Source organism: Gekko japonicus, unplaced genomic scaffold (genome assembly GCF_001447785.1).
Source record: "Gekko japonicus isolate JY-2015 unplaced genomic scaffold, Gekko_japonicus_V1.1 scaffold2112, whole genome shotgun sequence".
Taxonomy (NCBI): Eukaryota; Metazoa; Chordata; class Lepidosauria; order Squamata; family Gekkonidae; genus Gekko; species Gekko japonicus.
In genome coordinates this window covers 81,708-95,027 of record NW_015169846.1, presented here as the reverse complement: position 1 = coordinate 95,027, position 13,320 = coordinate 81,708, and the positions used below count along the sequence as shown (strand labels likewise).

General features: G+C 43.0%; 1 protein-coding gene across 1 annotated transcript; it reads left to right on the top strand.

Annotated features, from left to right (window-relative positions):
* The first annotated feature begins 1,016 nt into the window (after positions 1 to 1,016).
* Positions 1,017 to 8,734, top strand: LOC107115597. The gene is made up of 4 exons (XM_015417338.1): positions 1,017 to 1,050; positions 4,600 to 4,887; positions 7,489 to 7,613; positions 8,484 to 8,734. The coding sequence occupies exons 1-4, from the start codon at positions 1,017 to 1,019 to the stop codon at positions 8,652 to 8,654; spliced, it is 618 nt and encodes a 205-aa protein (XP_015272824.1). The 3' UTR covers positions 8,655 to 8,734.
* Positions 8,735 to 13,320: the final 4,586 nt, after the last annotated feature.

Sequence of the window (13,320 nt, the reverse complement as noted above, 5' to 3'; positions counted from 1 at the left end):
TATTCTCTTTTTTGCTGCAGACTCAACTCATCTCGTCAGACAGGTAAACATATCACCCAACCAACGATACTTCCTGTTAATGCAACCATCTCTGTACTTTTCTATATTAGTTCTGTATTACTTGTGTGTATGCTTGATTTTATATTTGTATGTGTGAGAATCCTTAGTACAAAATCACTGCTTTTAGTCACCTAGCTTCTACGTCTATTTTCTGGATTCTGGGTAAACTGACTCCGGTATACATAGGTTATTGGTCCCATAGTTAATACCTATTGCCATTTAATATTCATATTTCCCCACTCTTTATTAAAAATAAGGCAATTTGGCTAACAGTAGAAGTACTACTGCTATTCAATATGACCTTGCCAGGTACTGCCCAATGACATCATCAGGCCCTGCCTCTGGATTCTAGGGCTTTGGTAACCTTAGACTTTCCCACTATCATATTTCTAGGTTTATCTCCACACATTAAGGCTCCATTTAATTTTTATTTATTAATTAGATTTTTAGTCGCCACTCTCCCGAAGGGTCTCATGAAGACTTACAACATTAAAACCAATAAGGTAAAAACAAATATTAAATATTAAAACAAATATTAAAATACATGGCTATCACCATACGACTATTAAAACAGCCCAAGATAGGCCAGGTCAGCCAGCAACCCTGTCAATTTCACTTAGAGTTTAATTGGAGCAGTAGCACAACAAACCTGTTTTGGGAACACATGACAGGAAAATGAGCAAAAGGGAAGTAAAAGGAGAAGTGCTGGGACTCTGGTCTCCTCGAAAAAGACATCTGCTGACCTTCCTAAATTCACGTGGAGGGAAGGGAAGTTTTTTATTTCACTTTCACGTGGAACCTGCAAAGTTTTGCTGGAGCCAGCCATAGCCCTGCCTGAAGGCCTGGCTCCATTCCTTTCCCCCTGGCAAAGCATATGACTTTGAAGGCAAGCCCGCTGACAAGAAGCAAAAGGTCTGTGAACACAGAGAGAAGAGAGACAGCTGTCCCAGGTTGCAATGGCAGGGCTGTGCCTGTTCTGGACACTAGCGGGTGAGTAAAAGACTGCCTGGAGGAATTGTGTGAGGCCTGTAGTGCTTCAGGCTGTAGGTGACATGCATGTCTAGTAGAAGGCTTCAGTTTAGCTTGACAAAGAGAGTCCTGACAAGGGAGGGGTTTTCTTTAGGTTGCATAGCATTTCAGTATGCAGTGCCTCTATTTGCAGCCTCAAGTGCTATACCCAAAGTGTAGCAATTTTCCTCACTTATTTTGTAAACAACACTAGAGGGAAAGAAAAGACAGATTACACCGCATAATAACAATAATAACAATAATAATAATACCCTCTTGTTTTAAGCCCTTTGAAATGGCACTTGAGACTGTATAACTTTTAAAATAGAATAAAAGATTTTTATTTAGCAGGCAGGGAATATATACAGGAGAAGTCAAGTTTTAGAAATACTGACTTAAAAGTTATATTTTGTACAGGAACAAATTCTTCAGACAATCAAGAGTGTGTTGTTGTAGCTTATTTTCAGAGATGTCTAGACCTTTTCAGAGAGAGGTATTTTGCTTGGTATACTTCAGCAGTTTCAATACTACTTCACAGAGTTTTGTGGAGATTTGTTCTTTCTTAGAGTATCTAACGTTCTCCCTTTTGAAAACAGTTTTCTACAAACTCCTGAGGTGTCTAAAGCTTATTCCCTTCACCACAGACCAGAGTTCTCCTTACAGCTCAACCCCTTTTCAACTGGCAGTAATTATTCTTTTTCCCTAAGAAGCAATAACCCTTTTCTGTTTGGCTTAACTGGGACTTACAGCCTAGCAACCCAGTCACCCTTGCCAAATCTCTCTCCCAGTACTGATGTCTGTGTAAAGCAGTCTTTAGCCTTCTGGACTTAGAATCACAGTTCTCCCTCAGATAGGGCTGCCAAGTGGGGGTGGGTAAACCCCCGCTTTGGAGGCCCGATTTCCACCGCTGCGGAATCGGGCCCTGGGGGGGAACTCCGCCCCCCGAAGCGCAGCGTGACTGCGTCACCAGAGGTGACGCACCCATGTCAATCACATTGGGGGCGTGGCCCCGATTGTCGGAGGGAAAACTCTATGGTTTTCCCTCCGTTGATTGGGGCCACGCCCTCAACGTGAGTGACGTAGCACGTCACTTCCGGTAATGTGCTCACGGCACGCGCATCGGCGGAGAGCTCCCGGAGCCCGGCAAGGCTCCCCCGCCGGTAAGAGGAATCAACTTGGCAACCCGACCCTCAGAGTAGTTCTTATTCAGTTAGGGCAAAAGAGTCTCTTCTCTCCTCTCAAAAGAAGAGCCTGGCTAACCAATCCTGTCAGAACTGACTCCAGCCATCTTTCTCTATCAGAAGCCAACTCATTGGCTTGCTGACTCTAGACAAAAAGGCATTTCCGTCCAGTATACAGCTGACCATATACTTTCTCTCAGCTGATGCTGGCCAATCAGAGAGCATGTAGAGCAGCCAATCAAACAAGCTCTCCACTTCAGGGAAGATTAACTCCTAATCTCCCGGCCTCTCTAAAATAGCAGCATTTTAAAACCTACTTTTCATGTGCAATCTGTCACAGCTGCCCAATGTGATTAATTCCTAACACCCACCCTGACAAGTGACTGAAAGATGTACCAAGGCTTATCTGTCTGAACCAGGACTGAGGTGTTTTGAGTGCCAGGACTTTCTGAAGCAATAACAATATAGCATGATTTCTGAGTTGGCAGCCTTACAATCACTAGGGCTGTTATTGAAAGTGGAAGACTTTAAAGTGGGGTGGAGTGGGGACTGGGGTGAGGTGGAGGGATCATTTAAATTGCCAAGTCTCCTACTGAGCTGTTTTGCCCCTTGTTGGGGGGGGGGGGAAATGATTACATATACGTTTCCCCTGCTGAGGTAAAAGCAGTTTGGCTCTTTTTGTAGCAGGTAAAAGGTAAAGGTTCCCTTGCTTGAAAGCCAGTCGAATCCGACTCTAGGGTTGCGGTGCTCATCTCCGTTTCAAAGCCGAAGAGCCAGCGCTGTCCGAAGATGTTTCCGTGGTCATGTGGCCGGCATGACTAAACACCGAGGCGCACGGAACGCTGTTACCTTCCCACTGAAGTGGTCCCTATTTATCTACTTGCAATTTCTTGCTTTCGAACTGCTAGGTTGGCAGGAGCTGGAACTAGAGATGGGAGCTCACTCCGTCATGTGGCACACTCGGGTCTTGAACTGCTGAACTACTGACCTTCCACAGCCTGCAGTTCAGCGTCTTAACCACTTGAGCCACCGCAGCTCCTGTAAGAAGAGCTCTGTAAGCTCTGGGAGGATTGGCTACATTAGGGGTGTGTGGCCTAATATGCAAAGGAGTTCCTGCTACAAAAAGAGCCCAGAGAGTGTGGCTGTTTTTTGGCAGGACAATATGAGAAGGTCTAAATAGCCCTTCTCCAAGAGGCCTTTGCGTTAAGACATTGGCTGGAGTTGTCATCCCTATGGATCATAAATTATTCTTCTTGGATACTTAAAAGACTTAGGAACAAAGGAAAAGAGTGACGATATTTATTACTGACTTATGGTAGCTGGGGCATTAACCGCCCAGCACAGGGAAAGATATGATTTCAAGGAGCTGGGCAGTTCCTTGAAAATGATGTATAAAAAGTTTGGGAAAGGTAGGTGAAATACATGGGGAAGCTGAACAGTGGTGGAAAGGGCCATCGAGTTGCACCTGACTTAGGGCTACCCCATAGAGTTTTCAAGGACAGAGACATTCAGAGGTAGTTTGCCATTGCCTGCCTCTGCGAAGTGACCCTGGACTTCCTTGGTGATCCTCCATCCAAGTACTAATCAGGGCCAACCCTGTGTAGCAGGCCAAGATCTAGTGAGACTGGGCCATTCAGGTCAGAGCAAAGCTGAATATGTTTGATAATTTCTTACAATAATGGACTCAAGAAAGGAAATATCTATTTTACGTAAAAAAATAGATATTTGAGATTTAGACTAGCTATACAAGATATATAAGAGAAAGTTTTCTAGAGAAAGAGATGTGAAAATATTCTAACAAGGTTGATATGATCATATTGCTGTAAAGTATGAAGGAAGTCTATATCTTGTTTGAACTTTGTAAAAACTGTTAAGAAAACACAGATGTATTTGATTGTAAGAAAAATAAAAATAAACAGATTTACCAAAAAAAAAGAAAAGAAAGGAAATATAAAGTGATTTATGACAATCATTGTCAACAGAATGGAAATTATTTATGGATGTTAGTGTTAATGAATTTATTAGTGCTTTGTCTAGAGACCAGGGTGGTCCAACTGTGGCCTGGGAGCCACATGTGGCTCTTTGACAGTTCAAATATGGCTCTTGAGCACACACTGTAGTTCCTGGGGTGCTCCCTGATAGGCTAACTAGGCAATCCTCTGCCACAGTTTGGCCACCCCGATCTAGCAGAAAGCACCAGGCTTCTGCCCCATTTGCTAGCTTTCCCCCCCTGTTTGCTTCTTGCCAGGCCCCACTGCAGCCCACCTGGTGACCGTGTCAGAGTCTTCAGTTTACATCTCCGCTGGGAATATAGCTTTACTCCCTGCCTCGTTGAATTTTTCCCTGTCAGTGCCAAATTACTTCCAGCTGAGGTGGCATTTTGTCACTGGCCGCTGGCTGGTGCTGAAGCTCAAGGCGAACAATTGCACAGTAGAGACTGGAACCCGACACTGGAGGGACTCCTGCGGGATCAGCATTGAAGCAACAGAGAGATACAGGCAACGAGCTACGCTGTCTGCTGAGGATGCTTCACTGGTACTCCAGGATGTGAGAACAGAGGATTCTGGGATCTACAGCGTCACAGTGCTGGCTTTGGACATGACCTCGTCAGCTAACATCAACCTAACTGTGACCAAAGGTCGGTAGATTAGGGTCTCTCTGTTCATGTATTGGGGGAGGGGTTAGGGTTGCTGGATCCAGCTTAGGAAACGTCCTGGTGATTTGGGGATGGAGCCTGTAGAGGACAGGAACCTCAGTGGCATACAATGCCATACAGTGTCCCTTCCAAAGCATCCATTCTCTCCAGGGGAACCAATCTCTGTCATGTGGAGATGAGGTGCAATTTCAGGAGATCCCCAGGTCCCACCTGGAGGCTGGCATCCTTGGCCCACCAAGCAATGGTAGATGAAGAGGGTTTGCCGGTGGCCTGGCCGTCCCATTATCTAACAATGATTTCAATTCACAGACATCAAAAAGCTACAGCTTTCTCAAGAGACATTAAAAATATATCTATCTGTGGAAAAATATTTAGTTGTTAAAATGTTTATATCCTACCATCCATGGTGGTTCAAGGTGCTGTTGAGAGGCCTGCTTATATTGGTAGAACTGGGAGGCCTACAATGAGTGGAGAAAAGTTAGTCCAGTGGCACCTTTAAGACCAACAAAGTTTTATTCAAGGCATGAGCTTTCGTGTGCACACACACTGTATCTGATGAAGTGTGCGTGCACACAAAAGCTTATACCCAGAATTAAACACTGTTGGTCTTGAAAGTGCCACTGGACTCAACTTCTGCTTGTTCTATTGCTTCAGACCAACATGGCTACCCACCTGAGCCTATAAAGAGTGTGAGGGGAAAGTAACGGAGAAGTAGAAAAGTGTCATTCCGAAAAAACGGAACTCAGAGTGTCAGGGTTTTTTTTTATTTTAAATATTTTATTATACAATTACAAACAATTTAAAGAGAAAAATTTGCATGAATAGGGTACCAAAAAAAATCAAAATAACACATTAAATAGATAAACAGATTAAACGGGATATTAGCCGATAATAAATATATTGGTTGGTAGTAGTCTAATAGGAGCATAAAAGTCAACAACAAGAACATAAACTGCCAAGTACTAAAATGTTATCATGTCAGAAAGTTAACATTTTTTTATATTCAACATTATTTGGAATGATTTCACATGAGGCAAAATATGTCAAGACTGGCATCCAGCCTTCTGCAAAATCAGCGATATCTCCCCTTAACATGTTATATTTGTGACTTTCTGCTATTTTACCCATTATGAATTGGTTCCATATTTTCTCAGACCATAAAGACATTGATGGAACTTTATTGGAATGCCACTTTGAGGCTATTGCAATTTGCGCTGCTGCTAGCTGCTAGAGTGTCAGTTAAAGGGGATGACTGAGCCAGAGATGAATGTGGTACTAGAGTATATCTTATCCTGAATGTAAAATGGAGATCCAGTTTGGTGTAGTGGTTAAGAGCAGTGGACTCTAATCTGGAGAACTGGGTGTTATTCCCCACGCCTCCATGTGCAGCCAGCTGGGTGACCTTGGGTCAGTCACAGTTCTCTCAGAGTTGTTCTCTCCAGAACAGTTCCCTCAGAGCTCTCTCAGCCCCACCTACCTCACAGGGCATCTGTTGTGGGGAGGGGGAGGGAAAGGAGATTGTAAGCCTCTCTGAGACTCAGAGTGAAGGGTGAAGTATAAATCCAACTTCTTCTTCTAAAACAGTTCATGCCCTTAGGGTCGCCAACCCTGGGCTGTGGAAGTTTCTGGAGATTCTGGCTGGGTAAGTTTCTGGAGAGGGGAGGATTCGGAGAGGGGGGCAGAAATTTTACTCAGGTATAATCCCATAAAGTCCATTCTCTAAAGCTGCCATATTCTCTATGGGAATAGATCTCTGTAGTCTGAAGATCAGTTGTAATTCTGGGAGATCTCCAGGCCTCACCATTCTGAGCAATGACAGAAGAAATGTCACTAGGTCACTTCTGGATTTTCCCTGCAAGTGACATAGTGAGGCAACTGATGTCACTCCCCCCCCCCCATGTCCAACCCTTGCCAGAGCGCTGGAGAGCAATGGGAACTGGGGGTGGGGTGTGTCCCACCCGCAGTGGATATATGGCAAACCTAGTGGGTGTTAATCAGTGCTGTTCAGAGCAGTCCTAAACACATCTGCTTCTTAATTCAGGTGAGTCCAGTGGGGTTTACTGCTAGAAAAGTGTTCTTTAGATTGCACTATTAGTAACTGGGAGATGCCAGTATTTCACCCGAGAAATATTTCTGTTACATCTGGATGTAGCGTTTGGTGTACATGGAATTCTAACTCAGGAATCTTCTCACAGGGTGTTCTTGGCATATGGCAAGGGGCAAACTGCTCCTGAAGGCCAAAAGTTTGAAAAACCTCTGCGATGGAGTAACAAAGCAAGGGGGTTGTCACTCTTAGAGAATTATTCCAGAAAGTTCTGATGGTCAGCAGGTACAACAGAAACCATGACCACCCTGTGTAGTTTGGCCTCAGAGAGCAAAAAACAGTGCTCTGGAAGAAATCATTTTCAGGTTCCAGGATGTTGTGTGACCCCTCTGCCAGGGTCTTGTGTGCCTACCCTCCACTCCTGGAAGTCCTGCCTGAAGAGCCAGAATGCATTTATGCTCTCTTCAGAGACTTCTCACAGATGTTTGTGAACTAAAAGTATTTTGTATGATGGTAATGGTGCCCATCACTTTCTGCAGCAGATCCGAATATCCCAGTCTCTTTTGTGAAAGTAGCAGATGATGGGGACTATACAGTGTCCAATTCCATCCGGCTGGGTGTGGCTGGAATGATCATCTGTCTCCTTGGACTGATCATCGCAGAGGTAAAGGCCTTCTCCCTGTGCAGCAGCTCTAATCTATGCCTTTTGTACTGTTTCGTGCTCCCGTTTCCCCTTAGGGTAGGAAGTTCAAGTTGACACGTTCAGTTTCCTTTAGGAAAGAGAGGAGTGGAGATATATGGAGTCTCTGCAATCACTGCTGATTACACAATAGACAAGCAGGTATTATGTGGGCTCTGCACTGGTTGCATAGTCCTGCAATAACATGGATTTGGACTCGCAAGATAGCCCAGCTGTGGGCACCGCAATTTAACAACTTACACGCGGCTTCTTTCAAAACCAGTTTCCAGATAAGCAGAATGCTGGAACGCTGAGATCTGATTAAGGAGAGTTTCTCTGATGTTCTTCTGTTCTTAAAGTTAAGGTTCCCAGCCTTCTTTGCTTGCCCATGTATTCATACGTACAAGCACACATATACACAGCAAGAGACTCCAAGAGAATCACCTTAACCAGGGGTCCTCAACCTTGTTGACCCAGTGGTGCCTTTTGGAATTTTGAGAATAGATATTGGGCATCACACAAAATGGTGGCCATGGGGAGGGGAACTAAAGACAAATGTTAAGAGGTTCCAAACTGAGTGCCATCCTATGGCAGAGAGAGCAGTTTCTGAAAGGGTGCTCCCTGCAGAAACAAAGGAGACCCCTCCTGAATTCTCTTGAAGCACCTCCTACTCCCGTTGAATGGAGGAAAACTAGGATGGGCTGTTTGATTTGGGAGTGAGATATTTTGGAGAAAATGCAAGTGGCCACCAGGGTACCATGGCCATCAGCAGGTACCACGGCAAGCATGTGTGTCATGTTAGGAGTCACTGCTTTAGTCCATCTTAATCAGAGCTTTTTTCTCCCCCACACACAGCACGTTTTCTTCACTCACTGTAAGCACAAAAAGATAACAGCTGGAGATGGAAGAGAGACCAAACAGTGCAGTGCTGGGATGGAATCCACCGTTGCCACTGGGCCAGGCTCCACCTACCTGCTCATGGAGAACCCAAGCTCAGATGAGTTGTGTTGTAGCATTAACTGCTGATCACTTTTCTTTACCTCTGGCTTTTTCAGGCCGTTGGACTGTTTAGATGACTATGTGTGTGTAACGCGCTGTCAAGTTGCAGCTGACTGATGGTGTCCCCATAGGGTTTTCAAGGCAAGAGATGAACAGAGGTGGGTTTGCCACAGAGCTCTTCGGCATTCTCATTTTCGTTGTTTGTGTATCCTTATTGCTTTGGGATTCTTTTTCCTGTTCTGCACATGTTTTGCTCCCTCTAGTGGTTGCTTTAGTATTACATCGGTGTGGGTCCAGCATATCTCCTTGCAGATTTAAATGGCAGATTTTCATGCTAGGCACACAGTGACGTAATATCGAATTGACCACTAGAGGAAGCAAAACACGTGTGGAAAAGGGGGGGAGGAGGAAGCAATAGGGACACACAAGTGACAAAAATGATAATGCGGAACAGCCCATTGTTTGCCTCTGTGTAGTGACCCTGGACTTCCTTGGTGGTCTCCCATCCAGCTACTAACCAGGGCCGTTATGCCCTTCTAGTTTCCTATGTAAGCTAAAGAGTGACAATTTTCATTATCTACTTCATGCACCAGACAAAGTAAGCTCTTAAACATGAAAGCTTCAGAGGCAGTAAATTAGTTGGTCTTTAAGATACCACACAGCTCTTTGTTTTAGGTTTCTTATAGGGGAAAAGTTGCTCACAATTTTTAAATTGTTGCTTCCTTGTACAGTCATTTAGAAATTATTGCTTTTTTGGGAGGACATCCGGTGTGGCGCGCGAGCGGACATGTCTCAGCTTGCTCCGAGCCGGCCGATTCCCTCTGTGTTTCTTTTGGGGCCCCTTACAGAATGAGGGAGCTCCGCTCTGTTTCCTGGAGGGTGACAGAGTTGCAAGGGGCTTCTTTGCCCGCCCCTGGCGACAGCGAATCGTGGGTGTGTTGGCATTGTGCCCCGACGTGGGAGCGTGGAAGGGAGAAAACCATGGCTGCTGCCATGATTTCCTCAGCAGCGACCAGCCGGTTTTAAACTTCCATCATGATTTGCAAGCAACACATCACAATAAGAAAAGAAAGTCCATGTGAGTCTAAGTCGAAGAGGATTTTTTATCACGTACAGAACCTGGAAGAAACCCCCTGCAATTACCCCAAAAACGCTGGAGAGAATGGCTACGGAAAGGACAGGGGTTTTGAAGAGGAGGGGGTAAGAACTGAAAAATTAAGCTGTTCTGTAGGAATATTGACAATTAGATAACTTGAAAGTTATACTCTAAGGTTGGTAAATACTTAACAAACAATATTTAAAAGAGTTATAAGTTAAAAGTAACACCTGTGGTGAAGGAAGAAAATGGTGACTTTTGAGGAAGAGGAAGAGTGGGTTTTAAATACGCTAGTGGAAGATCTCACATATGAGCAATTTAAAAGATTTCTGTCAAAAACAATTAAGCAAACAATTGAAACAATGTGTAAGAATCTATTCGAAGAACATCGGAGAGAATCAGTAGGCACAGAAAGTATTAGAGAATCTAGTATATGTATGCAAGTCGTATCTAAATTGCAGGAATGTGGCCAGGAGAGGGAGCCATTGAATAAGAAATCAGTGACTATGCAAACTGTTGCTGGTGATCCAGATATTTATGGAAAATACCTGAAGAGCGATCAAACAAGATGGAAATTAAAGAAAGGAGCAAAAAAAGGATACTCTTTAAACATCTTTGTACAAAAGAGAAAGAAAGCAACCAAAAATAGGGAAACAAGAGATGTTGGAAAAAACTTTAAAAGCCCTAAGAGACTGACAAATGATACTTGGGAAAAGAAAAGGCTAAGATTGAAACCAAGATTTCAGGAATACAAAAATTTTAGACACCGAAAAGAGATTGGAAAAAAGGACGAGAAAATAGAAAGGGGGGAAAACATGAGACAAGAGCAATATATAGTGTAATATAATTTTCCAATCTGATAAATGATGGTTTCTTGAGATAGGATTGGGCAATGATGAGAAATTATGTATAGATTTAGTTTGTGGTGGGAGACTGAAATATGAGGTGGGAGATTAAATAGGTGGTTTGGTATAAATGTTTCACTATTGTATGGGTGTTAGAGGGAATGATAATTATGAAGTTAAAAGGTAGGTTTGAATGAACTACGAGGTTTTATGTTGAGTAAGAAATAGATAAAAACAGGGTGTGTCCCCCCCCCCTTTTAAATTGGTCTAAGAAAAAGAAAATGTAAAGATATTGGTCTTTAAAAACTTTTTAAAAAATCCTTAAAAATAAGACAATGAATATCAATATGGGAGGAGTATAATTAAATATTTAAAGAGATTTTTCATGATATAACTCTTTTTATGCTAGATATGAATTTACCTGTTTGTCTTGTTTGGTTGGGGGGGGGTTGTTAAGAGGGGGCCGGAAGTGATAAAAATGACTAAAATTGGAAATATAAAAGACGGAGTAAATGAAGGGGTTTTTTGTCTCTTGCTGGGATTGTTAATGTTTGCTAAAGTAATATAAATAGGTTTGATAATAACTGAGATCTTGTTAGTAAGGGTATAGGAGATACAGGTCAGGTGAGAATAGTTAGATCTAGATTGGCTTTAATTTATTAATCTATCTTCAATGAAATGGCTTATAATTATCTAGGTATTCAATATTTTAAATATAGCTCCGTAGGAAGATATTTGATAACTTAATAAACTCAATAGAATAATTTTTGGGGGGAGCTATGTGGAGATATATGAAATACGTGATTTGTAAAATTAACAAGATGATAAATTAATAGAGAGATGAAACGAATAACTTATTATCACTTGTAGGACAACTATTTTGGATGTGTTTAAAATATACGATCACTTCGTTATGTTTTGTTTTGAAAATTAATAAAAAGATTATTAAAAAAAGAAAGAAATTATTGCTTTTTCTCCTGACCTTCAACCACAGGGTGGACAATGGTTTTTCTCTTTTCCAACTTTCCTTTTCCAGTGTTTGAAAATCTATTATAATATACCCCCAACTAATCCTTGTTTTTCCTGGCTGATGATATCCAGCTCTTCCAGTCTGGACACAGTGCATGGTCTTACGTGAATTTCTGTATGGTGCATTTGTTGTATACAATACAATGCAACACTCTGATATTTGTGTATGTTGGTTTAGTCTCGTGGAATGGAGCCCCTGCTCGGGTAGTTCTGTTTTCTAGTTAAAATTATGGACTGCATGAGCTCCCTTGTCCTGAAACCAGCTGTTCCCATCCCTGTATCTCCTTTCTAATAAATAGATGTTCTTTTGAATGCACCTGTCCTTGCTGTGTGGCTCTAAGACCTCCTATGCTATGTAGCCATCACTCTGCCTCTAACACTCGTTAAACCTTAATACTCTCCCTGTCACAAGCAAATTGTCCACTTTGGGGGTGTCTTATGCACCTGAAAGCAGTATCTGCCAGGTCGTGGCTATGAAGTATGACAATCCTAAACAGACTTGTCAGACTCATGACCTCGCAGGCAGCCCTTACTTGTGGCTCACTTGTGGCTGCCAGTTTCCAGGGAGAGCCTCCATCTGATCTCCAGACTATAGAAGTCAGTTCCCTTGAAGAAAACAGCTGCTTTGGGAGAGTGGACTCCATGGCATTATACCCTGTTGCGGTCCCTCACAGATGAGCACATGAAACTGCCTTATCATCATGACTGAACCAGACCCATTAGTCCATCAAAGTCAGTATTGTCTACTCTGACAGCGGCTCTCCAAGGTCTCACAGAGGTCTTTTAGATCACCTACTGCCAGATCACTTAACTGGAGATACCAGAGACCTTCTGCATGCCAAGTAGATGCTCTGCCACTAAGCCACGGCCCTTCCCTTTCCCATATCCCACCCACACCCCAAACTCTATCCTCAAATCTCCAATACCTTCCCAGCCCAGTCTGCAACCCTACCCACTGAAGGACAGATAACCCTCTTATTCTTGTGATCTCAGCTGTGGAGCAACAAGCTGGATAGCCTTTGCAGTGCATGGAGTCACCTAGAATGATAAAGCCGTCTCTGAATTTTTGCAGGCAAGGCTCTGAGATCTCATGCAGGGGCCTCCCTAACAGGGTAGCTGTTGTCCTGTTTCATAACATTGGAAAGTCAACTCTGCTAAACTGGTTGAAAGCACTTCCCCTTTCTCACTCGTAAACATTTCCCTTTTTAAGCAAAGCTTAAAAAAGACGGATTTGATAGCACAGTCATTTAGAGTGTCTAGAAACTCAATCTCTTTTTCTCGACTAGAACACATATTGACCCAATCAATGTGTGGGTAGTTAAAATCACCTATTACAACACAGTGTTTTTGTCAAGCTGCTATCTTTAATGCATTCATCTTTAATTCAATCCTCTTCATAGAAGCCTCCATCTGGTCTGAGCAGGTGCAAAGCAATGATGTATTTTTACTACAGTGGAGGACATGTTGGAGAGATCCATTTGCTCAAATGCTGGTGTCTTTTTTCTTCTGCTCTACAGAAGAATGCTTTTTTCTTCTGAGACAAGGTCTCATTTCTTCTGCTGCTACAGATTTATCCTTACTGCATTGTTGCAGATGCCAAGACTTTAATTATCTTCCATACCGATACAACTAAAGCATGACCAAAAGTACTGCTAAGAACTGAAGTAGAAAGACCCAGTGGAGCCCTGCAAAAAAGGGGGAAATGTAAACATTCTATCTGGCG

Excerpts from the sequence above, each read along its gene's own strand:
- LOC107115597 (XM_015417338.1), top strand. The coding sequence starts at position 1,017 with ATGGCAGGGCTGTGCCTGTTCTGGACACTAGCGG. Across the intron at positions 1,051-4,599 it reads CCTGTTCTGGACACTAGCGG|TGCCAAATTACTTCCAGCTG; the intron begins GTGAGTAAAAGA and ends TTTCCCTGTCAG. Across the intron at positions 4,888-7,488 it reads CAACCTAACTGTGACCAAAG|CAGATCCGAATATCCCAGTC; the intron begins GTCGGTAGATTA and ends CACTTTCTGCAG.